We start from the raw sequence: 25,566 nt of genomic DNA, 5'->3' as shown, positions 1-25,566 counted from the left end.
TCAATGGGTATATCTACACAGCCCACAGCAGCAAGCTTCCAAGCCCAGGTCAATGTACTTGCACTACTGTGCTAAAAACAGCCTCGTAGACATTGTGGCTCAAGCTGGAGCTCGGGCTCTGAAGCCTAGGACAGGAGTGGACTTCGGAGCCTGATCTGCAAAGTCTATACAGCTATTTTTAGTGCGTTAGCGTGAGCATAAGTCTGTCGACCCAGCGTTGGAGACTTGCTGCCACTTGCTGTGCCCGTACATCAGTTTACAAGGCTCTAAAATATCCAAAAGGGAACCCATCCATAATTCCAGAATATTTTCCCTCTGTCTCATTTACCGCTTTGTTCTCCTCGTCCTTCATCATTCCTATCAGACTACATTACTCCTCTATTAAACTCTCTCATTGATTCCTGCTTGCCCATTATTTCTTGTCCAGTTCACCTTCTTTGCTTTGCCAACAATGCCAGCATTGCTTACTCTGTAGTTTCCTTCTCTCACTCCCAACATCTCCATGTCTTCTTTCCTGTCCTCTCTATGCACAGTCCAATCTGCCAGCCCCAATGTGTTAGGGCCCCACTCTTGCCTCAGTCAAATCTCTCCCCTAAAGACTTCTTTCCTGAGACTCACAAACATTAACCCACACCAAATGCCTTCTATAGGAGAGAAGGAAATGCTTACTCAGCTAGCAACTCCCTCTGGGTCTCCCAGTGTATCTTGTTTTAGGTGTGTCTACCATTTAGATTATAAACTCTTCAGGGAATGTCTTTACAATGCTAAGTATATTGTTGGCATATAATGATTAATAAAAAATAGTTTGACATTAGTTTAAAGTCACATAGAGAATACTTCTCTCTTCACCAAGTTACTGGATAGTTTGTGATCAACTTGAGTGGATTTGGGTTATGTCCCTCAAGCAGTACTGGGTAATCTATTACTTCACTAAATCATATTCTTTAGGAACTCACTTTCTTCATTCCTCGCTCCGAAGGCAGTATTATTGGAGTGTAAGATCAGTACAGAGAATCCACTTGATGCTCCTCTAACTGGTATAAATCATGAGTTATTGCATTAAAGTCCATGTAATTATACCACTTTAAAACTAGTGTGAGAAGAGAATAAGGATCAATAATTCCACACTGCTGGCTTCTGACTCTCACTGCTTTGGATGTGGGAAGATGAACAAAAAAACCTCACTATCTTGGGTTCATCAAAACCTTGGGCAAAAAAAAGAAGTCCATATGGGATGGTCTTTTTACAGAAATCTTTTTTTGGGGGGACAGCAGGGGGAGGGGGAGGGGGATGAAACAGAGGAAATCAGATTGTGACAATGTACTCCTGAACTGGGAAGGCAAGTTTCTCATATCCTCCATGACTCTTTTTTTCTGTGGACCATCCTATGTGCAGATTTTGCACTTGTCATCTAAATATAAAAGGGTAATTTATCAAAAGCCTACACAAGAGCTAGGATTGCAAATAAACAGAATATGTACAAGTACTTTTGTGCCTACACTGAAGACTTGCCTAGAACAAAATAGCAAGGTTCAACTACAGTCCATTCCCAGTGATCTAGCAGGGGAGATTTTGGTTGCTCTCTCACACACACATGCACACAGTCCATAAGCCCCTGAATGGCATATATTGCAGTGGAAGGATATGGCCCTACCTCCTCCCAGGTAGACCGCCCTCAGTTTGACTATTTCCCCCAACCTGCTGCATCTTGGACCGTTCAATGTGTTCCACATAGGTCTGGATCATCTGTGAAGAGGGAAAAACCCATGAGCCACACAGCAGTGAAAAGGAGACACAGGTTCCTCTTCTGTTTAATCTTCCTCCAGCACCCATTTCTCTCTCTCCCCACCCCCTTTTTTTGCATAACTATATCTGTCATTGCTATTCTTTAAGGCTGATGACACAATGAATGAGCAGTAAGTCTGGGTCTAATATGAAAGCGAGTGGGGCCAAATAAATACCAAACCTCAAGCCCAGTACAATGGCAGAAGGTACGTGACAAAATATATGCAGAAAAACAATGAAAAAAAGCTTCTTGGAAACTAGACAGCAGTGGTAGCCTCTTGAAGCTTAGAGGAAATGGGATAACAAAGCATTGCACCTCATGGGGGCAGGAGGGGGCTTAGCAGCTACAGACACCTCTTGTTTTTAATCATTCAAATAGTCTTTTCTAAAATATGTTTGTAGACCCACATGTAGAATAAGAGAATGATACTTACTTAGAGATGATAACCTACCTCTGTGTGGCGTTGGTGCAAGGCATTGTACTCTTTCTTCATTTCTGATTCACGTTCCTCCAGCCGTGAAACTGGAAAAGAAAGTATTCCACCCATCAGAGAGCATTTGTGTTAAACCCCAAAAGGAACACCAGATAATTCTCAAGGAAGTATCTTATATTACAGAAAATAGGTAAATAGGAGTTCATTCCTGTTACAAAATGAAAAACACAATAATGTCTGTATGGCATGTGGTATTACTCCCAAACTCATTTCACAGGTATCAAAATGCCCTCAAGGTGAACATACAAAGTGATGCAATACTAATTTTAGAAGTGGGTCTGTCAGGGCCCAGCCCAGTACCTACCAGTAGACAAATGAGCAAACAAAGGCCAATCCAAGTTAAGCATTAGTTCTATCCTTTGTATGTGAGCTGCTAGAGGATCCAAAGCTTCTGAAGGCTGCGTCCTCAACCCCCAGTGCAAGGATCACACAGCTCTTTTATGACTCTTCTGACTACCTGAGGAGCAGCTGTGTTGGACATTATTGCTGAATTCTGGAGGAAGCCTTGTCCAGCCCACCACAACTGCGCACATTAGGGAAAGGAGAACAAAAACAAAAAATGAGGTGGAATATTTGGTGCATGAGAAAAGGCATGGAGAATCCATTCAGGGACAAGAGGGAAATAAGTGGTATGCTATATATTAAACACATTACAGCTGGCTGTGTCTAACTGCAAAGGGCCAGAGCTGAGTAGTGAATACCATCACATGTAGTTTGGGGCCCACTATGCGTTATTGGAGAAAAAGAGTTGTTTTGTTTTTTAAAAGTTGATCCAGCCAGAAAGTATTTACAGTGGAAACTAACTTAAAGCTCCAACTCAACTGTTGTTAACTACAAGACTGGGATTTTCCACTTAAAGCTCCTTTGGACTTTCTACCAAGTAGATGCAATCACAGTTGACAAAGAGAGTTCCATATTCCTGCCTCCAAAACGAAATAGGATGTATATTCAGTACATGCTCCTCTACACCCACTTTTCAATAATATGATCTAAGATCATGGCATCAGAAGTCCTTTCTAATGCAATAAAATGTTTGATAGCAAAGAAGGGTTTTAAATGTCCTGTTTATTGGGAAAAAGAAATTCACTACCACACACCATCTAGGAAATGTATTAGAAGTTAGGTTGGGCACATACCTGAAATATCCCACACACAATTCTTTGCATTTTAACAGGGATGTCATAAATATAAAGGGAAGGGTAAACACCTTTAAAATCCCTCCTGGCCAGAGGAAAAAATCCTCTCACCTGTAAAGGGTTAAGAAGCTAAAGGTAACCTCGCTGGCACTTGACCAAAATGACCAATGAGGAGACAAGATACTTTCAAAAGCTGGGAGGAGGGAGAGAAACAAAGGGTCTGGCTCTGTCTGTATGATGCTTTTGCCGGGGACAGAAGAGGAATGGAGTCTTAGAACTTAGTAAGTAATCTAGCTAGGTATGTGTTAGATTATGATTTCTTTAAATGGCTGAGAAAATAGCTGTCCTGAATAGAATGAATATTCCTGTCTGTGTGTCTTTTTTGTAACTTAAGGTTTTGCCTAGAGGGATTCTCTATGTTTTGAATCTAATTACCCTGTAAGGTATTTACCATCCTGATTTTACAGAGATGATTCTTTTTCACTTCTATTAAAAGTCTTCTTGTAAGGAAACTGAATGCTTTTTCATTGTTCTAAGATCCAAGGGTTTGGGTCTGTGGTCACTTATGCAAATTGGTGAGGATTTTTACCAAACCTTCCCCAGGAAGTGGTGTGCAAGGGTTGGGAGGATTTTGGGGGGAAAGACGTTTCCAAACTACGTTTTTTCAGGAACCCAGATAAAGTTTGGTGGTGACAGTGGAAGTCCAAGGGTAAAATAGTTGTACCTTGGGGAAGTTTTAACCTAAGCTGGTAAAAGTAAGCTTAGGAGGTTTTCATGCAGGTCCCCACATCTGTACCCTAGAGTTCAGAGTGGGGAAGGAACCTTGACAAGGGATTTGCCTGATATTTTATAAAATGTTATAATCTGAAAGATGTAAGGAGCGTGTGTAAATTGCAGAAACTGGAATCGTGGTCTCAAAGGACTAAATAAATCCCTGGTGTAACTCGAGTGACTTCAGACAAGTTATACCAGGGGTGATTTAGGACTAAAGTCTAGGTAGTTCTAAAGAAACTCAGCAAAATAACACAGGAACCCCTCAAACTACTGCCAAATGCACTCCACTGATCTATCATGTCTCATCCAATAGTACTTCATGTAATATACAAATTTGTTTAAAACAGCTAGTACTTGCTCCAGTATGAAGCTGTGGGATTCCAAGGGCTGCTGTAGACAGTAAGATAATTGATATACAGAACAGGCATGAAACAAAGTTTTTGAAGCTCCATAATGTCCCCAAAGGCTGCAGTTGGCCATATTTTCTTATAATACTAAATGCAATGGAAACAATAAAGCTACTATCAACTTAAATGTTGAACATATTTCTCCCCTTAGGCTCCTCAAAAGTTGGCACTGGAGTTATGAATGTCAAACTTCCAGGCTTTGAATATGATACATGAAACAAAGAAACTTCAGAGCAACACCCTAGCTTCCAAGGAAGCCCAACCATATAAGCATGTTTGTTGCATTACTGTACTTACTCTGGTCTGCATAGTTTTTGGCCTTCAGCTCCAGCTGCCGGGTCTGAAATTCAAGATGCTCAACCTGGATTTGCAGGTCTTTCTTCTCCTGTTCCAGTGCATCTTCAAACTCTATAAACTTCTGTACAGGCAAAGAAACAAAGAAGGAGACCAGGATGAGAAACAAACACGCAGTGCACTGTTTCCCATTTTGCCTCCCTTTCTGTCCCCTACAAAAATAGGAAACCAAGAGAGAATGTAAGTAACAAAAACAGGAGGTTACGTTTTAAGAGTCAGTATTGCAGATTACAGTATTTCAACCAGGAAAAGAGGACATGGATGGGTATAAACTGTTCAGGAAGGACACGCAGGGATGAAAAGGTGGAGGAGTTGCACTGTATGTAAGAGAGCAGTATGATTGCTCAGAGCTCCAGGGTGAAACTGGAGAAAAACCTGCTGAGAGTCTTTGGGTTAAGTTTAGAGGCAACAACAACAAGGGTGAGGTCATGGTGGGCATCTGCTCTAGACCACCAGACCAGGAGGATGAGGTAGATGACGCGTTCTTTGGACAATTAACAGAAGTTTCCAGATCACAGGCCCTGGTTCTCATGGGGGACTTCAATCACCCTGACATCTGCTGGGAGAGCAACACAGCAGTGCACAGACAATCCAGGAAGTTTTTGGAGAGTGCTGGGGACAACTTCCTGGCGGAAGTGCTGGGGGAACCAACTAGGTAGGGGCCGTGCTCCTCTTGACCTGCTGCTCATAAACAGGGAAGAATTGGTAGGGGAAGTAGAAGTGGGTGGCAATCCTGGGCAGCAGAGACCATGAGATTGTCAAGTTCAAGCTCCTGACAAAAGGAAGAAAGGAGAGCTGCAGAATATGGACCCTGGACTTCAGAAAAGCAGACTCTGACTCCCTCAGGGAACTGATGGGCAGGATCCCCTGCGAGGCTAATATGAGGGGGAAAGGAGTTCAGGAGAGCTGGCTGTATTTTAAAGAAGCCTTATTGAGGGCGCAAAAACAAACCATCCCGATGTGCAGAAAGAATAGCAAATATGGCAGGTGACCAGCTTGGCTTAACAGTGAAATCTTCGAGGAGCTTAAACTCAAAAAGGAAGCTCACAAGAAGTGGAAATTTGGACAGATGACTAGGGAGGAGTATAAAAATATTGCTCAAGCACGCAGGGATATAATTAGGAAGGCGAAAGCACAATTGGAGTTACAGCTAGCAAGGGAATTGAAGGGTAACAAAAAGGGTTTCTACAGGTATGTTAGTAACAAAAAGGTGGTCAGGGAAAGTGGGGACCCTTACTGAATGGGGGAGGCAACCTAGTGACAAATGATATGGAAAAAGCTGAAGTACTCAATGCTTTTTTTGCCTTGGTCTTCATAGACAAGGTCAGCTCCCAGACTGCTGCGCTGGGCAGCACAGTATGGGGAAGAGGTGAGCAGCCCTCAGTGGTGAAAGAACAGGTTAAGGACTATTTAGAAAAGCTGAACATGCACAAGTCCATGGGTCCGGATCTAATGCATCCAAGGGTGCTGAGGGATTTGGCTGATGTGATTGCAGAGCCATTGGCCAGTATCTTTGAAAACTTGTGGCGATCGGGGGAGGTCCCGGATGACTGGAAAAAGGCAAACATAGTGCCCATCTTTAAAAAAGGGAAGAAGGAGAAGCCAGGGAACTACAGCCTCACCTCAGTCCCTGGAAAAATCATGGAGCAGCTCCTCAAGGAATCCTTTTTGAAGCACTTGGAGAGGAAGGTGATCAGGAACAGTCAACATGGATTCACGAAGGGAAAGTGATCCCTGACCAACCTGATTGCCTTTTATGATGAGATAACAGGCTCTGTGGATATGGGGAAAGCCATGGACATGATATATTTTGACTTTAGTAAAGCTTTTGATACGTTCTCTCACAGTATTCTTGCCAGCAAGTTAAAAAATTTTAGATTGGATGAATGGACTATAAGGTGGTGTGACAGGGTCAGGCCAGATGGCTATAGGAGAGTAATAGAAGGCAGATATATTAGCCCCAGGCTAAGTAGGTCCCTTCTCCCTGGGTAAGGTAACAGGGAAGGTTCCAGAACAATCAGGAACCTTCTGGAGACAATTAAGACAGGCTGATTAGAACAGCTGCAGCCAATCAAGAAGCTGCTAGAATCAATTAAGGCAGGCTAATCAGGGCACCTGGGTTTTAAAAAGGAGCTCACTTCAGTTTGTGGTGTGCTTGTGAGGAGCTGGGAGCAAGAGGCAGTAGGAGCGGAGAGTTAGAACGCGGACTGTTGGAGGACTGAGGTGTACAAGCATTATCAGACACCAGGAGGAAGGTCCTATGGTGAGGATAAAGAAGGTGTTGGGAGGAGGCCGTGGGGAAGTAGCCCAGGGAGTTGTAGCTGTCGCACAGCTGTTCCAGGAGGCACTCTAGACAGCTGCATTCCACAGGGCCCTGGGCTGGAACCCAGAGTAGAGGGCGGGCCCGAGTTCCCCCCAAATCCTCCCAACTCCTGGTCAGACACAGGAGGAGACAACCTGGACTGTGAATTCAGAAAAACGGCCAAGCTGAGGGCTGCTGTGAAGCTCCAAGGTGAGCAAATCCACCAATAAGCACAAGACCCACCAAGGTAGAGCAGGAACTTTGTCACAGTGGATAGAAAAGATGGCTAGATCATCGGGCTCAACGGGTAGTGATCAATGGCTTGATGTCTACTTGGCAGCCAGCAGTGGCCCAAGAGGATGATGGGATGGATTGTACCCTCGGCAAGTTTGCGGATGACACTAAGCTGGGGGGAGAGGTAGATATGCTGGAGGGTAGGGATAGTGTCCAGAGTGACCTAGACAAATTGGAGAATTGGGCCAAAAGAAATCTGATGAGGTTCAACAAGGACAAGTGCAGAGTTCTGCACTTAGGATGGAAGAATGCCATGCACTGCTACAGGCTGGGGACTGACTGGCTGGCTGCAGTTCTACAGAAAAGGGCCTAGGGATTACAGTGGATGAGAAGCTGGATATGAGTCAACAGTGTGCCCTTGTTGCCAAGAAGGTTAACAGCATATTGGGCTGCATTAGTAGGAACATTGCCAGCAGATCCAGGGAAGTGATTATTCCCCTCTATTCTGCAGTGGTGATGCCACATCTGGAGTATTGTGTCCAGTTTTGGGCCCCCCACTGCAGAGAGGATGTGGTCAAACTGGAGAGAGTCCAGAGCAAAACAAAAAGGATTAGGGGGCTGGAGCACATGACTTATGAGGAGAGGCTGAGGGAACTGGGTTTGTTTAGTCTGCAGAAGAGAAGAGTGACGGAGGATTTGATAGCAGCCTTCAACTACCTGAATGGGGGTTCCAAAGAGGATGGAGCTCAGTTGTTCTCAGTGGTGGCAGATGACAGAACAAGCAGTAATGGTCTCAAGTTGCAGTGGGGAAGGTTTAGGTTGGATATTAGGAAACAGTATTTCACAAGCACTGGAATAGGTTATTGAGGGAGGTGGTGGAATTTCCATCCTTAGAGGTTTTTAAGGCCTGGCTTGACAAAGCCCTGGCTGGGAAAATGTAGCTGGTGCTGGTCCTGCTTTGAGCAGGGGGTTGGACTAGATGACCTCCTTTGGTCTCTTCGAACCCTAATCTTCTATGATTCTATGACCTGTACCAGAAATGTCAGCTGCAAATAGGGAACTGTAATCTACAGACTGAGGTCCAAATGAAACACTGACATAAGCCTATGAAACTCGACTGATTTCAAAAGTATTGGTGCCTCCTTTTGCCATGCTGAATTTTGACTGTTGCTAATTTCCATTCTAGACAATAAATTCTGATCCCTGCGGTTGTACACTTACAATTACTTCTAAACGAGAGTAGACTTTGAATGAGGAGAGGATAATAAGGTGACTATAAATAAATATAACCCTTAAGTTACAAAGAAATCCTCAGAGGTTTTACATCTTTGGTTTCCTGGGTTAAGTAAGAGCCTGCAGGGGTGATGTAGCAGCGATGGTCTGTAGTTGCCAAGGGGAATTGCTGGGTAAGATTTCTATGCAGACAGTGTGCCTTCCCCTGCCAGGAAGCACAAACCACAAACGGCTTCCTCTCCAAGCCTGATCTCCTTCTCTACCCCTCCTCATCCTTCTCCTGACTTGTGTGGGGAAACAGCAGTGAAGAACCCTGCAGCGACCGGGATCCCAAGGGTCCCACAGAAGCACCTGCCATAATACGGGAACCGGTGAAATGTACTTTGTTGTGGGCGGGATTGGGTGGGGAAAAAAAAACAGACTGCAGTCATTTGCTGGAAAACACTTTTTTTTTTAAATAAATGTTTTAATACTTAAATTTAAGTGAGGGATAGAAAGAGATTTGATGTCTATTACAACAGGAGTTAAAGTATTTTTACGTGGTTTAAGCAAGATTTGTTTTATTCTTTTAATGGTAAAAACTGTCTGAATTATGTTTGTGTATATAAAATTATATATACACACACACATATATATATATATATATAAATGTGTTATATAATGTGTTATCTGATCTTTTTTTTAATAGTATGGCTGAATCTCTCTCTGTTGCGGATATGCGGGATCTAAGGTTTTTGCAGGCGGGAGCGGGATAAAAATGCAAGAAACAATGTGGGAGCGGGATTTTGAAAAATGGTCCTGTGCAGGGCTCTACAGCAGTGGATGGTTAGCTCAGAGCAACAGCAACATCCAGAGGTGGAGGACTTCCTGATAAAGACTTCAAGAATGACTCCTTGAGGAAGAAGCAGCTGGAAGGACAGGTGAGGCAGGTGGGGAAGCTGAATGTGGAAAGGGAACAACTTCTGAACTTGCAGACAGGAGCAGACAAAGCTAGGTAGGTAGCTCTTAAAGAGAGGAGAAAGACTAGAGTTTACTCAGCTCCCATACCTCATCTTAGAAGTAACAACACTGTAGTGACAGCAGAAATAGCAGCGTAGCTTATTGAATAGAATGTAGAACTGAAAAAGATTCTTCTGATTGCATGTTCCCAAATACAAAATAAGATAATGAAATACAGCAGAAAAATAGTATTCTTCCCATAGTATTGGTAAAACTCCCATAGTATTCTTGTCAGAAAGTTAAAGAAGTATGGGCTGGATGAATGTACTATAAGGTGGGTAGAAAGTTGGCTAGATTGTCGGGCTCAACGGGTAGTGATCAATGCTCCAAGTCTAGTTGGCAACCGGTATCAAGTGGAGTGCCCCAGGGGTCGGTCCTGGGGCCGGTTTTCTTCAATATCTTCATAAATGATCTGGAGGATGGTGTGGATTGCACTCTCAGCAAATTTGCGGATGATACTAAACTAGGAGGAGTGGTAGATACAGGGATAGGATACAGAGGGATAGGATACAGAGGGACCTAGACAAATTGGAGGATTGGGCCAAAAGAAATTTGATAAGGTTCAACAAGGATAAATCATAGAATCATAGAATATCAGGGTTGGAAGGGACCTCAGGAGGTCATCTAGTCCAACGCCCTGCTCAAAAGCAGGACCCATCCCCAATTAAATCATCCCAGCCAGAGCTTTGTCAAGCCTGACCTTAAAAACTTCTAAGGAAGGAGATTCCACCACCTCCCTAGGCAACGCATTCCAGTGTTTCACCACCCTCCTAGTGAAAAAGTTTTCCCTAATATCCAACCTAAACCTCCCCCACTGCAACTTGAGACCATTACTCCTTGTCCTGTCCTCCTGTCAAATAACACTTGGAGTTGCAGTTAGCAAGGGATGTTAAGAGTAAGAAGAAGGGTTTCTTCAGGTATGTTAGCAACAAGAAGAAAGTCAAGGAAAGTATGGGCCCCTTACTGAATGAGGGAGGCAACCTAGTGACAGAGGATGTGGAAAAAGCTAACGTACTCAATGCTTTTTTTTGCCTCTGTCTTCACGAACAAGATCAGCTCCCACACTACTGCACTCGGCAGCCCAGCATGGGGAGGAGGTGACCAGTCCTCTGTGGAGAAAGAAGTGGTTCAGGATTTTTTAGAGAAGCTGGACAAGCACAAGTCCATGGGGCCAGATGCGCTGCATCCGAGGGTGCTAAAGGAGTTGGCTGATGTGATTGCAGAGCCATCTTTGAAAACTCATGGCGATTGGGGGAGGTCCCGGATGACTGGAAAAAAGCTAATGTAGTGCCCATCTTTAAAAAAGGGAAGGAGGAGGATCTGGGGAACTACAGGCCAGTCAGCCTCACCTCAATCCCTGGAAAAATCATGGAGCAGATTCTCAAGGAATCAATTCTGAAGCACTTAGAGGAGAGGAAAGTGATCAGGAACAGTCGGCATGGATTCACCAAGGGCAAGTTATGCCTGACTAACTAACTGCCCTCTATGACAAGATAACTGGCTCTGTGGATGAGGGAAAAGCAGTGGATGTGTTATTCCTTGACTTTAACAAAGCTTTTGATATGGTCTCCCACAGTATTCTTGCCAGCAAGTTAAAGAAGTATGGGCTGGATGAATGGACTATAAGGTGGAAAGAAAGCTGGCTAGATTGTCGGGCTCAACTGGTAGTGATCAATGGCTCCATGTCTAGTTGGCAGCCGGTATCAAGCAGAGTGCCCCAAGAGTCAGTCCTGGGGCCGGTTTTGTTCAATATCTTCGTTAACAATCTGGAGGATGGTGTGAATTGCACCCTCAGCAAGTTTGCAGATGACACTAAACTGGGAGGAGTGGTAGATACGCTGGAAGGTAGGGATAGGATACAGAGGGACCTAGACAAATTAGAGGAAATCTGATGAGGTTCAACAAGGACAAGTGCAGAGTCCTGCACTTAGGACGGAAGAATCCCATGCACTGCTACAGACTAGGGACCGAGCAGCTAGGCAGAAGTTCTGCAGTAAAGAACCTAGGGGTTACAGTGGATGAAATGCTGGATACGGTCAACAGTGTACCTTTGTTGCCAAGAAGGCTAACGGCATTTTGGGCTGTATAAGTAGGAGCATTGCCAGCAGATAGAGGGACATGATCATTCCCCTTTATTCGGCATTGGTAAGGCCTCATCTGGAGTATTGTGTCCAGTTTTGGGCCCCACGCTACAAGAAGGATGTGGAAAAATTGGAAAGAGTCCAGCAGGGGGCAACAAAAATTATTAGGGGACTGGAACACATGACTTATGAGGAGAGGCTGAGGGAACTGGGATTGTTTAGTCTGTGGAAGAGAAGAATGAGGGGGGATTTGATAGCTACTTTCAACTACCTGAAAGGGGGTTCCAAAGAGGATGGATCTAGACTGTTCTCAGTGGTACCAGATGACAGAACGAGTAATGGTCTCAAGTTGCAGTGGGGGAGGTTTAGGTTGGATATTAGGAAACACTATTTCACTAGGAGGGTGGTGAAGCACTGGAATGGGTTACCTAGGGAGGTGGTGGAATCTCCTTCCTTTGAGGGTTTTTAAGGTCAAGCTTGACAAAGCCCTGGCTGGGATGATTTAGTTGGGGACTGGTCCTGCTTTGAGCAGGGGATTGGGCTAGATGACCTCCTGAGGTCCCTTCCAACCCTGATATTCTATGGTTCTTTTCTATTCCACTTCCTCTGCACGCTGGCATAAACAACATTGCACCTACAGGTGGCAAGCACTGACAATTTAAAATAGTGAGACAAGGTGGGTGAGGTAATATCTTTTATTGGACCAGCTTCTGTTGGTGACAGAAACAAACTTTCCAGTTTACAAGGAGCTCTTCTTCAGGCCTGGGAAAGATACTCAGAGTGTTACAGCTAAATACAAGGGGGGACAGATTGTTTAGCACGAGTGGCTACACGTATTCCAAGGTACCTTTCAAGGTAATGTGGCCCGTTTATACCCCTCCAATCATAGAGATGAATGGAAGGAAGGTGAGCAGGAGGAGTTGTTAGTGGGTTACAGCTTGTTGCAATAAGCCATAAATCCAGTGTCTCTATTCAGACCATGATGTTTAGTGATTAGCAAAGTTATGTATTTAAGTTCCCAGGCTTTTCTTTTGAAAGTGTTGTGCAGATTTCCTTTGAGGATATGGATGGATAACGATCACTCTGTGTCTGACCTCTGTGAAAAGTGTTCACCCACCGGTGATGTGGTATTTTTGTCTTTTATCATTGTCTTGTGTCTCTAATATCCTGGGACTGACATGGCTACAACACTGCATACAACTTCAAATATTGTCATGCCCCTACAGAATAGACCATGAATGTTCTCGTCTACATAATAAAATAACTGATCCATCTTCTCTAGGCTTACCATGCAGAATGGCATGCTTTTCTTTTTAGTTCAGCAGACTCACACCATCATTCCGACAGTGATAAGCGGTAACCAGGCCTATTGTCAAGGATCTCCAGGGAACTCCAGGAAATTAATGTTCAGTTGCACTACACTTGTTTGAGGGTGGTTTTTTTTTTTAATATACGGCTATATAGACACTATTCTGTAGAGTCTACTTCCCCTGCAATGTGCTCTGTAAGAGTCCCTTGCACATTTTCTGTTACTTTTAGTGGGCTCAGCAACAACATTGTAACCATCATGGTGTCTGTGAACTGGATCGTCTCTCTATAAATCACATCATTTCTCATGCTAGACCAGTGGTTCCAAAACTTTTCAGCATCACGCCCCCTTTTTAATTTTCAAGAAACCCTCACACCCCCCACCTCTTCTTTACCATCATCCAACCCCCCATGCTCCTTGTCCCCGCCCTCCTGGGACCCCACTCCCCATCCAACCCCCCCTGCTCCCTGTCTCCTGACCGCCCCCCAGAACCTCCGCCCCATCCAACCGCTCCCTGTTCCCTGACTGCCCACCCCCCGGACCTCCTGCCCCTTATCCAACCCCCACCCCCTTACCAGGCAGCTCAGAGCAGCAGGACAGGCTTATTGGAAAGCCTGGGAGGTGGGCAGGGGCAAGCCCTGCTGCCTGCCACGTAGCTACAGGGGAGGGTGGACAGGACAGGAGGGGCCGGGGACTAGCCTCCCCGGCCAGGAGCTCAAGGGCCAGGCAGCCTCGCACCCCCCTTGGAATTTCTTCACAGTCCCCCAGGGGAGTGCACCCCGCAGTTTGGGAACCAATGTGCTAGACCATCCCTGTAATTGCCTAGTTAATTAGACATATAAAAAGTGACTTGTTACAAACTGAACTTTACATAGAATCTCTTAGCCACATCTAGTTTTTTCCTGCACTCAGTGACCTGCTAAAGTTTTTTTTAAATTGGGCTTGTGTCCCATCCCCCCCCTTAACTTTGTGATACACAAAGGAGCTTGAGAAGTTTTGGACTGATTGTTTTTTTAAAAGTTCTGTTTGTTTGTTTGGGCTGCTGTTATTAGGTCTGTTTTGTTTTTGTTTTTTCCCTTCCATGATGGGTTTTCTACTTTGGAAACATTAGGAATGCAAACACTGCTGTCCATGGTTTTCCTGGAGGACTTTCTGGGTGTCTCAGAGGATGTATGGTGGGCTCTGAATTTTTAACAAAGGCTTCTTTTCTCCAAAATGTCAATTAGACAAAATTAAGTAGTTTAAAACAAAGACAAACAAGAAACAAAGTTTTAGACAGTCTGACTAAATCCCCTTCTCCTCTCACTTGCTCAACTATCAATTGCTTGACTGTTGAGATGTCCTCATTTTACTAGCTCTCCCGCCATCAGAGAGTCTCCCAAAACTAGACAGGACCTACATTTTTAATGTTAAAAAACCATCAAAGAGATTTTTTAAAAAGTATTTCAGAGCCTTCTGGGTCCTCTACAAGGAAGCAATAGAGGACACAACACCAATGTTATTCCCATTTTGCAGGTCACTTTTAATAGGATTAACTGGCTTATTCCCAATGTTTTGGTTTAATTCAAGGAGAATGATTAAAATGCTAATTCTTTTCAAATATTTAATGAAAGGCTGGCACTTGGCTATGTCACTTTATTCAGACATGTGCATTTTGCAATCTCTGAGCAATCACAGAAACAAGAAACTGGCAACTCACCGTTTATATTTTTCTTTGTACACTAAGTACTTAACAGCTTCCTACTGTATTTAGGAATGAAACAATAGAGACAACTCAATTTAAGATTAAGATTGTAATTAATATCCATAGGGGATGAAAGCATCATATACATGCCTTACGCAAAGTTTGCACTCTGTCCTGCTACAGGTAACTGGTGGCAGAATTTGGCCCACTCAGTCTCTGAAAGGCTGCTTTTCCTGCCAGGCTCTGAAATAGCTTTTTTGATGATGATACTCCAGAGCAGAAGTGGGCAAACTACAGCCCATGGGCCACATCCAACCCGCGGGACCCTCCTGCCCAGCCCCTGAGCTCCTGGCCTGGGAGGCTAGTCCAGCCCCTCCCCTGCTGTTCCCCCTCCCCTGCAGCCTCAGCTCACTGCGCCGCTGGCGCAATGCTCCGGGCAGCAGCGCAGCTGCAGAGCCGTAGCCTGACCCAGTGCTCTGTACTGCACGGTAGCGTGGCTGGCTCCAGCCGTGTGGCGCAGCTGCCTGCTCTGGGTGGGGCGGCTGTAGCACCGCCAGCCACTGGTGCTCCAGGCAGCGCGGTAAGGGGGCAGGGAGCGGGGGGGTTAGATAGAGGGCAGGAGAGTTCAGGCTGGTGGTCAGGGGGCAGGGGTGTGGATAGGGGTCGGGGCAGCCAAGGGACAGGGAGAAGGGGTGGTTTGATGGGGCAGGGATTCCAGGGGGGGCAGTCAGGAATGAGAGGAGGGGTTGGATGGGGCGGCAGGGGGCAGTCAGGGGCGGGAGGTCTGGGGGTGGTCAGGGACAGGGAGTGGGTCGGGGGGGGGGAGGGGGGATTAGTTCCAGGGGGAGGGAGGGTTGGATGGGGAAGGAGTCCCGGGGGGACCGTCAGGGGGTGAGAAGCAGAGGTGGGTCAGATAGGGGGTGGGGGACAGGCCATGCCTGGCTGTTTGGGGAGGCACAGCCTCCCCTAACTGGCCCTCCATACAATTTCAGAAACCCGATGTGGCCCTCAGGCCAAAAATGTTTGCCTGCCCCTGCTCCAGAGGCTACGTCACCTGAGGTCTCACTCTGTGCATCATGGAGTCTGAATGGCTGAGAGGGAGTAAGATCCCAGGTCCACAGAGAGCGGTTGAAAAACAGACAACTCAAGCAGGCTGGGGGAGGAGAGTATTTACAACTGTAGCCTTTCCCAGTAAAGAAAATTCCGTACTGTGGTTTCTGTTTGGGGCTCTGGGTGTGTTATCTCACTACAAGTAATAGACTGGAAACTAACCTTAAAACAGGAGTGAAACTGACACTTTCAAGTCACTTTCACAGTATTGCTAATCCCAAATGTTCAAAAACCATGAATCAGGCTCACCAAAAATCATGAGATTGGCTTTAAAATCATCAGTTTGCCTTCTGCTTTTTAGAGCTGTTAGGGCGCACATTTTGAAGCTCTCCCTACAGCCACAAGGGCTAGAAATTCCATTTTTCTTTAAGAATGAAGGCTGAAATTATCACATATCCACTTGACCCCAGGAGCTGGGGCTTTAAGGAAAACAATTATCATGAGGCTCATGACAAAATCATGAGAGAGTTACCCACACTGCTTTTACTTTTGTTTAAAGGCTAGTTACTTTCCAGAAGGGTCTTAAACACTACAAAAAGAAAAGGAGTACTTGTGGCACCTTAGAGACTAACCAATTTATTTGAGCATACAGTGATTGACTTGCAGTTCTCACAGGAGAATATTAAATATTTAAACCAAGAAAATTCTATATTTTAACGTGGGGGGGAAAACCCAGACTTCTGAGGTATCTCAGGGCCACTGCACACAGAAAAGAAAAACAAACAGGCATAGGAGCTCTAGGCAGTGCTTCCTCTAGAAAGAAAGCTGAAGAGTCAAATCTTCTAGTCCTTAATCCAGTAAAACTTCTATTGCTATCAGTACCTCCCCTCATAGATATTAACATGTACTTAATAACTATACACGTCATACTTAAATATCTGAGCCATCTTATCCAGGGCTACACATTTTGTAGACATTGACTCAGGGACTACATTTTCTGGCATATTTTGAATAGTGCTGAGCACCACAGATGATGCCCAGTGAATAATACAAATCATGACAATAATCATCGACTTTATGGACTCTGTGGATGCAGTTTCTGTTCCTTGTTCTGGAATTGGTTTGGATACAGTTGAAACCCTAAGAATCTGAGGCATAAATATGTCTGATACTTATACGACGACACTTTCTGATTCCTTCCTTTCCTCAGACTTAGAACAAAAAACGACAAAATGGTTTTCAGTTAAAATGTAAAATTGCACAGCAGTCATTGCTCTACAACCCAGCATGGGGCAGCACCTGCCACCCCTTAGGAGTTAAGTGATCTCCTCTCATCTGACTCATGGTCCCTGTTGAACAGGTTCTGGACCAGGCAAGGTCTCTGTGCAGCCAACCAGTATCGCTGGGGACCTCATGACAGCGCTTTGTGCAGCTCTGGCGCAGAACAGGCGATGACGCACAGTGTCGATGAATGCCTGACGACGAAGTTCCGCGGTGGCCTAGACGAACTGCATCATGCCACTGAAGATGCCATCGCTTGGCTAGACGACTTTGCCATGCTAAATGAGTCAGACTCTCATTTTCCATCTTTCCTGACCTCTGTGCTGCTTTTCATGCTGTCAACCGTGACATCCATCCCAACTTCCTAGGACTGTTTGCTGGAGTCTCAGAGAACTGGCTGCCTTGGTTTTGTTCCTATCAAGCAGAGGCCTCTTTTTTTTTTTTCCAGCATGCAGCAGAGAGATAGGCTGGTCTGCTGGATGGGGAGCTAGCCCTGAAAGACCTGGGTTCTACTCTCAACCCCCCACCCCTACCATGGACTTTCTGTATGACCTCAGGCCAGTGCCTTAGGGACAGAGTTTCAAAGGTTTTTAGGCATCCAAAGATGCAGCTAGGTATCTAGTGGGGTTTACAAAGCACCTAACCTTCTAGGTGTTTTTGAAATCCCACTAAGTGCCTAAATACCTTTGAAAATCTGGCCTTTAGTATCTCTGTACCTCAGTGCCCCATCTGTACAATGGGGAGAACAGTGCTGCTCTACCTCACCGAGGGGCTATGAGGAGAAATAGGTTAGACCCTGTGAGGCATTCAGATACTATGGTAATGGGGCCACATAAGTGCTACAGGTAGAATGGAAACTTCTCTATACCATTGCTAGCCCTTCCCCTGGTTTTGACCCCTTCTTTTCACCTACACCTCCAAATCTCCCCCTTTTCTGAATGTAACCTTGGCTCAGAGGGCTTGGCTGTATTTTTTTCTTTGGGCATGTCTATACTGGCAAAGTTATAGTACCGTCAGTTACAGCGCCACTCAGAGAGCACTGAAGGGAAACCACAGTTGTGTGTTCACACTGTCAGCTACCTGCGCAATAACGTGTTCACACTTGCAGCACTTGCAGTGGTATTCGGAGCGGTGCTCTCTGGGCAGCTATCCCACAGAGCATCTCTTTCTCTTCTGCCGCTAAGAGTTGTGGGAAGGTGGAGCGGGTCACAGGGCATCCTGAATCCTGTCCAATGACCCATGATGCATTGCTTCGCATCCCAGCAATCCCTGTGCTTCCGTCCGCATTTGGCGCCATCTTTCAACGGTTTGTGTACTGCCTCTTCGGGCTGCAGGAATGGATCCTGAACTGTTGACCAGTATGCTGCTCACTCTAACACGTCAGGAATGGCAGTGGAGTTATTCCTTAAACTACAAAGGCAACAGGAGTGCGACACTGATCTCGCCACGCGTAGTAGCTACGACACGAGATTGCTTGTGGCATTCACGGAGATGCTGACCATAGTGGAACACCGCTTTTGGACTCGGGAAACAAGCACTGAGTGGTGGGATCACATCGTCATGCACATCTGGGATGACGAGCAGTGGCTGCAGACCTTTCGGATGAGGAAAGCCACATTCATGGGACTGTGTGATGAGTTCACCCCAGCCCTACAGTACAAAGACACAAGAATGAGAGCTGACCTGCCGTTGGAGAAGTGTGTGGTGATCGCACTGTGGAAGCTGGCTACTCCAGACTGCTACTGATCAGTCGCTAACCAGCTCGGAGTGGGAAAGTCGACCATTGGACTTGTGTTGATGGAAGTGTGCAGGGCCATTAATCGCATCCTCCTCTGAAAGACTGTGACTCTGGGCAATGTGTGTGACATTGTAGATAGGGAAGCCCATTTGTGCAAAGCTAACTACGGAGGGGCGATAGATGGCATGCATATTCCAATTCTGGCACCAGACCACCTAGCCACTGTGTACATTAATTGCAAGGGGTATTTCTCAATGGTTCTCCAGGTGCTTGTGGTCTACCGTGGGCGTTTCACAGACATTAACGCAGGCTGGTCCGGAAAGGTGCATGACGCACACATCTTTCGGAACACTGGCCTGTTCAGGAAACTGCAAGCAGGGACTTCCTTCCTGGACCAGAAGATCACCATAGGGAAGTTGAAATGCCCATTGTGATCCTGGAAGACCCCGCCTACCCCTTAATGCCATGGCTTACAAAGCCATACAAGGGGCAACTTGACAGCAGCAAGGAACGGTTCAACAACAGCCTGAGCAAGTGCTGCATGACTGTTGAATGTGCTTTTGGCCATTTAAAAGCCCGCTGGCACTGCCTCTATGGGAAGCTGGACCTGGCGGTTGATAATATTCCTATGCTTATAGCCACATGCTGTACACTCCATAATATTTGTGAAGGGAAGGGTGAAAGCTTCACTCAGGGCTGGACCGCAGAGGCTCAGCACCTGGAGGCTGAGTTTGAACAGCCAGAGACAAGGGCTATTAGAGGGGCACAGCACGGGGCCATAAGGATCAGAGATGCCTTGAGGCAGCACTTTGAAGCTGAAAGCCACTAATATTTGTTGCTATGCTCGGGATTGCAGTGCTTGTAATGCTAAGAGGCGATTGGTGTACATGATGCAATAAGGGGATTTAACGTAATTGTATGTTGCTTTGCAGTGCTCTTTTTGCTTTCAATTAGTAGAATAAAGATTGCTTTCAAACCAACACAATTCTTTTATTGAAAGAAGGAGAGAGTCAAACAAACAAAAAAACATCAGGAGGGAGGGGGATGGGAGATGGGAAGGAGGGGTCCCAGAACGGCTAAAGATTTGTGTATGTCCATGGATCATATCCAACCTCTCCTTTGGAATACAATGCAGCAGGTACTGTTCTTCAGCAAGGCCAAACTGCAGAGGGATGGGTGTTGAGTGCAGTGGGAGTCCACACTGCTGGACCGTGAGGGGAGAGGAGCGGAATGCTGCAGGTATAGACTGGAGCCAGAAGGTTGATCAGAGTGTGTTGGCGGTGTCTGCGGAGATCATGGGAAAGAGTTTTGCGACAGTGGCTGCAGGGGAGGGCAGGCATGGAGCTGCTCGGTTTGAAGAGCTAGTATTACCTGGAGCGTGTCTGTTTGGCACTCCATAACCTTTAAAAGCCGCTCTGTTGCTTCATTCTGGCATGCCGTGTTCTCCTTTTGGTCTCTCTTCTCGCTGTCCCACCACTCCTTCAATTCCTGTTTCTCGGTGGCAGAGTGCATCATAACATCACGCAGATAGTCCTCCTTAGTTCTTCTTGGGCGCTTTCTAATTCTGTGCAGCCGTTCAGCTGCCGATAACAAAGAGGGAGGCTGGGCTCCCAAGGTCATCTCTGTGAAGTTTAAATGCAACATTTTACAGAAGCAGTATTGTTTGCAACACAGACAACACTGATTCAGTGATTTAAAACACAGTCAGTACTCACACACCTGTCACTAGCTTGCTGACCCATGGCAAGCACACATGAGCCACAAGACCCCCAAAATAGTGAGCAGCCACAAGGGCAGGGTAAACCACTCTTCCTGGACCCTGCTGTACCCTGGGCACATGGCTCTTGGGGGGTCCAGCACTGTAGGGGGGGCCTGATAATCATTCCTGTCCCCACACTTTCCACAGGATCTGATCATTATGGAAGATATCTCGCTGCCGAGGGTGAGCAGGGAATCAAGGGAAGGTCTTCTCCACGCCTGCGGCTTCTGCCCTGGCCCCTATGTGGCTTGCCTGTGTGCAACAATGCCCCCGCACTCTGCCCTGACGGCACAGGAAAGTTACCATTAATGGGGCAAGAAACAAAGCAGCTCTGCCAAAGAACCTGCGGCAGCAGATTGCCCAGTATCTCCAAAAGAGTTCCCTGAAGATCTCAGAGTGAGATTCCCATGAAGTGAGGGAGTCAATCAACAGCCTATTCTGCCGCTCAGACTAGGCATGTGGTGGGAGACAAACCTGCTTTCTGCAGCCCTCCTGCCCCCAACAACTCATTTCAGCGACTTCCAAAATCAGATCCACTTACCAGGGGCCTCCTCTCCCGTTTGCACTTTGCCAATCTCCGACTGCTCTGACTGGCTCGCCTCCTCCAGGGTAGAAAAGAGCTCCTGGCTACACGCATCTCTGGCCTCTGAGTCATCCTCTGCCTCTGGGTCCCCCTCCCTGCCACATCCTCATCCACGATGTTCTCCTCCTGGCTCAGTCCACTCTCAACTGGCACACGAGCCACCAAAGTATCCCACGTTGGTCTTCACAGTGGAGGTGGGGTCACCACCGAATTGCGTGTCCAGCTCTTCGTAGATCCGGCAGCTCATGGGTGCAGCACTGGAGCGGCGGTTTGCCTCCTGCAACTTGTGGTAGGCGATCCGCAGATCCTTCACTTTGACCCTGCACTACAATGTGTTCCAGTCATGGCCCCTTTCTGTCATGCATCGTGAAATCTGTCAGTAGGTATCATAATTCCTATGGCTGGAGCGCAGCTGGGACTGAACAGCCTCCTCTCCCCAAAATGCTGATGAGGTCCAGCAGCTCGGTGTTGCTCCAAGTGGGGGATCACCTGGTGCGTGAAGCAGGCATGGCCACCTGGAAAGATGTGCTGAGACCACCGCATGCATCACCAAGCAAACAGGAAGGGGACTTTCAAATTTCTGAAGGAATTTATGGTGTAGGGATGACAGTTGGTCACCTGTGGCCAGGGCAGTAGAACTCAAACCGATGGCCAGAGAGGTGAGAACAGGCATTGTGGGACACCTCCCGGAGGCCAATCACAGAGCTGTAATCGCCACGGTGTCTACACTGGCACCAGAGCGCTGCACCCCCAGCACAGAAAGCTCTACGCCTCTCGTCGGGGTGGTTTTTTTAAAGCACTACAACGGCGCAGTTTCTGCAGACAAAGTGGCTTGGCAGTGTGTACACCTCAGGACTTACAGCACAGAAAGCTGCTTTATTGCACAGAAACTTGCCAGTGTAGACAGGGCCTCAGTTCCCTGCCTTCACTCTAAAACTCCTCCCCCCCACCAGCGGATTCCTGTTTTACAGGCTAGACCTCCAGATCTTTAATTTAATCATTAGCCTTTTCTTATCTTAATGACCCTGCCTCAGTTTGTAAACAAAATACTGACTCCCTGCCCCAGGGGCACCTCTCCTCTGCAGAACTTAGGCCTTGTCTACACTGCCACTTTACAGCGCTGCAACTATCTCGCTCAGGGATGTGAAAAAAACACCCCCTTGAGCGCTGCAAGTTTCTGCGCTGTAAAGTGGCAGTGTAGACAGTGCACCAGCTGTGCTCCCAGCACTTTTAGCTACTCCCCTCGGGGAGGTGGGTTTTTCAGAGCGCTGGGAGAGCGCTCTCCAAGCGCTGGTGCCACGACTACACAGCCACGTTAAAGCGCTGTCATGCTTCACATTGCTAGTGATGACACGCCCTCATATTTCACACTAATTGCTGGCTGTAGTTAAGAGCTCCACCTGGGACCTTGCACACCTCCTATATGAAACCCGGGGGGGAAGAGGGCTGCTCCCACCCAGCCAATTGGCACCCCTACTCTGGCTCTCTCTTTGCCAGCCAAAGATGAGCTGTCTCTTCACTGGGCAGTCCTGATTCCAGCCGCTCAACACTCTTCTCCTTTATTCTCCAGCTGAGTTCACATATTGCACCTGCTGGGGTTTCCTGCTGTTTGTGTGTCCATTGTTCAGTCATTGGGGGTCTCATGGTCGTTCTGGATCTTCTGCTGATCTGGGTCAGTTTCAACCCGTTCTTTCACGACTCATTCATTCAACCCAGACAGTAAGTAACTTCCAACATACACACCTCATCTCCTGCTCCACTTCAAGAGCAGACTTAACCCTTTTGCCCCACTGGATAGCAATGATAAGTACAGAGGAAAATGAGGCATACATAGGCTTCATGCATAAGAGCAGAAGGGCGCACTCACATGGATCCAATTGCACAAATGGGGCCTTAGGAACTAATCCAACATCCAGTGACTTCAATGGGCTTTGGATCAGCTGCTTGCTCAGTTTCTCCCCCTTACTGACAAGGCTCTTACAAACATTAATGGGAAGCCAAAAAACAACCTTTAGTAGTAGTTGGTTTTTTTTAAGACTTCTAAAAAAACAGTTCAAGGCACACTGTTTAAGCAGGGCTCTAGACACATTTAAGTGAATACTAGAAAGATAATGGTCCTGATCTCAGAAACATGCATGTGCTCAACTTTACTGCTTTCAAATGGGGCTCCTCACAGCAGTAGAATTAAGCATGTAAGTAAGTGTTAGCAGGATTGGGGCAAATATCTGGTTTCTTCCTAACACTTCAACATAAGAAACCATATTAGAACACAAGCCTCAGCAACTTTAGCAGATTGCAGCTTTATCAGCTGAGTAGGTGAAAAGAAAAGAAAAGAAAAGAAAAGAAAAGAAAAGAAAAGAAAAGAAAAAGGGGAGGGGATAAAGGGTATAACAATTGTATTGATGCTTAAACCAATCTATTCATTCTTCACTGACAGACCTATTAAAAAGAAGCTTGATAACGAGAGCTTGAAAGTAGTTCAAAAAAAGAGTAAAGAAAAGAAAAACAAATACTATACACAGTTCTAGAGAACAGGGATTTCAGTTTTAAAAACAGCACTTGTTAATAAAACTCACTTTCCCTAAAAGAAAGGATTTTTGACTGATTAACACTGTTATACCAAAAAAAAAAGAGGTCAGCATGTAGGTCTGAATTATAAAACATACTGTAAACATAATATTACTGCCACGCAGTGTCCAGTCATTTTTTTCCAGTCTAAATTTTCTTTGAAATTGTTCCATGCTCTCTTAAAAGCTTCAGTAAACGTTCCCTGTCAATTGTGCCCTTCTCTACATGGTAAACACTTTAAATTTAGTGTTTGCATTTCTAATAGACCTGAAACTAATATAACATGTTTGTTTACTTTCTTTTCCAAGCATCAGCATCCCTGATACAAGCAGAAACACACACCACGGGAACTAATGGAGTTATTTTTATTTATTAATATTTTAAATTGGTCCCACAAAAAATGCACACACACTCAAACCACAGATTACAGTTGTTTCAAAATGCAACACACTACACACAATGGGCCACGCCTTATCCATCTGCACTCATACAACCCCTAAGTGAGGTTACATATATAAAACAGGCTCTACAGGATATTTCTCACCAGTGTATACAAGAGTTATAGTTAAGGCTATGTTTATGTCATGGAGATCATGGAAGTCATGGAATCTATGACTTCCAGGGAACTCCGTAACATTCTCTGCTTCAGCCCCAGGGGCTGCAGGACTCTGGAGCTGGCAGTCCACAGGACCCTGGCAAGGTTCCAGTGACAGGTGACAGACTGCTGAGGGGTCCCTACTCAGGGTTCCAGTGGTGGGCAACAGCCTCGTGGGGGGAAGAGGGGCCTCAGGCAAGCGGCTGGGGGTATCCCATTCTCTCTTTGGGAAATACGGACACCCTGCAGCTTCCAGCTGCTGCGGGCAGAGGGGGAACCCCACAGCTCCCAGCCACCACAGTGGCGGGAAACCATGGAGCTGCAGCAGAAAAAGTCACGGACAGGTCACGGCTTCCGTGAATTTTTGTTTCTTGTCTGTGACTTTTATTAAAAATAAAACTATGACAAAATCTTAGCCTTAGTTATAGTCAGTCATATTTGAGGCCTAGACTACCAATATGAATATTTTGTTTTACAAAAATATGAGGAGTTCCAGGAACAGGAGTTCTTGTAAACTGCCAATCACACATGTAAAATCAATGCACACCCTATTGGAGTATGAAATTATTGTACAGAAAATTAGTCATTGTTTTCTTCCTACTGGATTCTATCCCCAGATTTCAACAATATAACCGGTTTGTAATAATCCAGGATTAGAATGCAGTAATCAGCAATGACTCACTCAACAGAAGCTTTAAAGGGAAAAAATATCTGGCACAAAATCATATTAAGGCAAAAAATAACTTTCCCTGTAAAAGTGTTTACAAGGCACCTGTAATTTGGCCCACTGGCATCTTTCCTTTACGCAGTGTCTTTCCTTTGCTGGCATCTGCCACGGAAAGACACTGAATAAATATAGTCACATACAGTCATAAACCATCATATCACACCAACAATAAATCAAGTAGAGTCTCTGGAATTACACATATGGGGAAATCTTACAACACAGCCTCAATCTGAAGCTGGCACAGGGGTGGTAAGATAGTATTTTACCATACATGGAGTACTAGAGGTTGAATCTCAGTCACTGCTTCTTTCTTGATATGGTGCTGGGAGATGGAAGCACTGTGGAAGAGGCACTAGCAGTTCACGAGAAGAGGAGAGGAGCAAGATCTAACAGTGACCCTTGTTGGGTGATATAAAGTCAGTTTGGAACTCTGAAGGGAGTGCAAGTCATACCCCATGTGGTTTTCCTAGGGA

The 25,566-nt window shown here is 45.9% G+C and overlaps 1 protein-coding gene across 35 annotated transcripts in view; it reads right to left on the bottom strand.

The window, feature by feature from the left end:
* The window catches only part of MAPK8IP3 (mitogen-activated protein kinase 8 interacting protein 3), a 155,443-nt gene that overhangs the window by 106,973 nt on the left and 22,904 nt on the right, over positions 1 to 25,566 (bottom strand). For all 35 annotated transcript variants that reach the window (XM_048867662.2, XM_048867624.2, XM_048867639.2 and 32 more), the window contains exons 2-4: positions 4,894 to 5,014; positions 2,238 to 2,308; positions 1,655 to 1,746 (exon numbers count right to left, since the gene is read on the bottom strand). In XM_048867662.2, coding sequence (XP_048723619.1) covers positions 1,655 to 1,746; positions 2,238 to 2,308; positions 4,894 to 5,014 — 284 coding nt within the window. The remainder of the gene's footprint in view (positions 1 to 1,654; positions 1,747 to 2,237; positions 2,309 to 4,893; positions 5,015 to 25,566) is intronic.

This window comes from Caretta caretta, chromosome 10, assembly GCF_965140235.1.
Source record: "Caretta caretta isolate rCarCar2 chromosome 10, rCarCar1.hap1, whole genome shotgun sequence".
Taxonomy (NCBI): domain Eukaryota; kingdom Metazoa; phylum Chordata; order Testudines; family Cheloniidae; genus Caretta; species Caretta caretta.
This window is presented reverse-complemented; position numbering and strand designations above follow the sequence as displayed.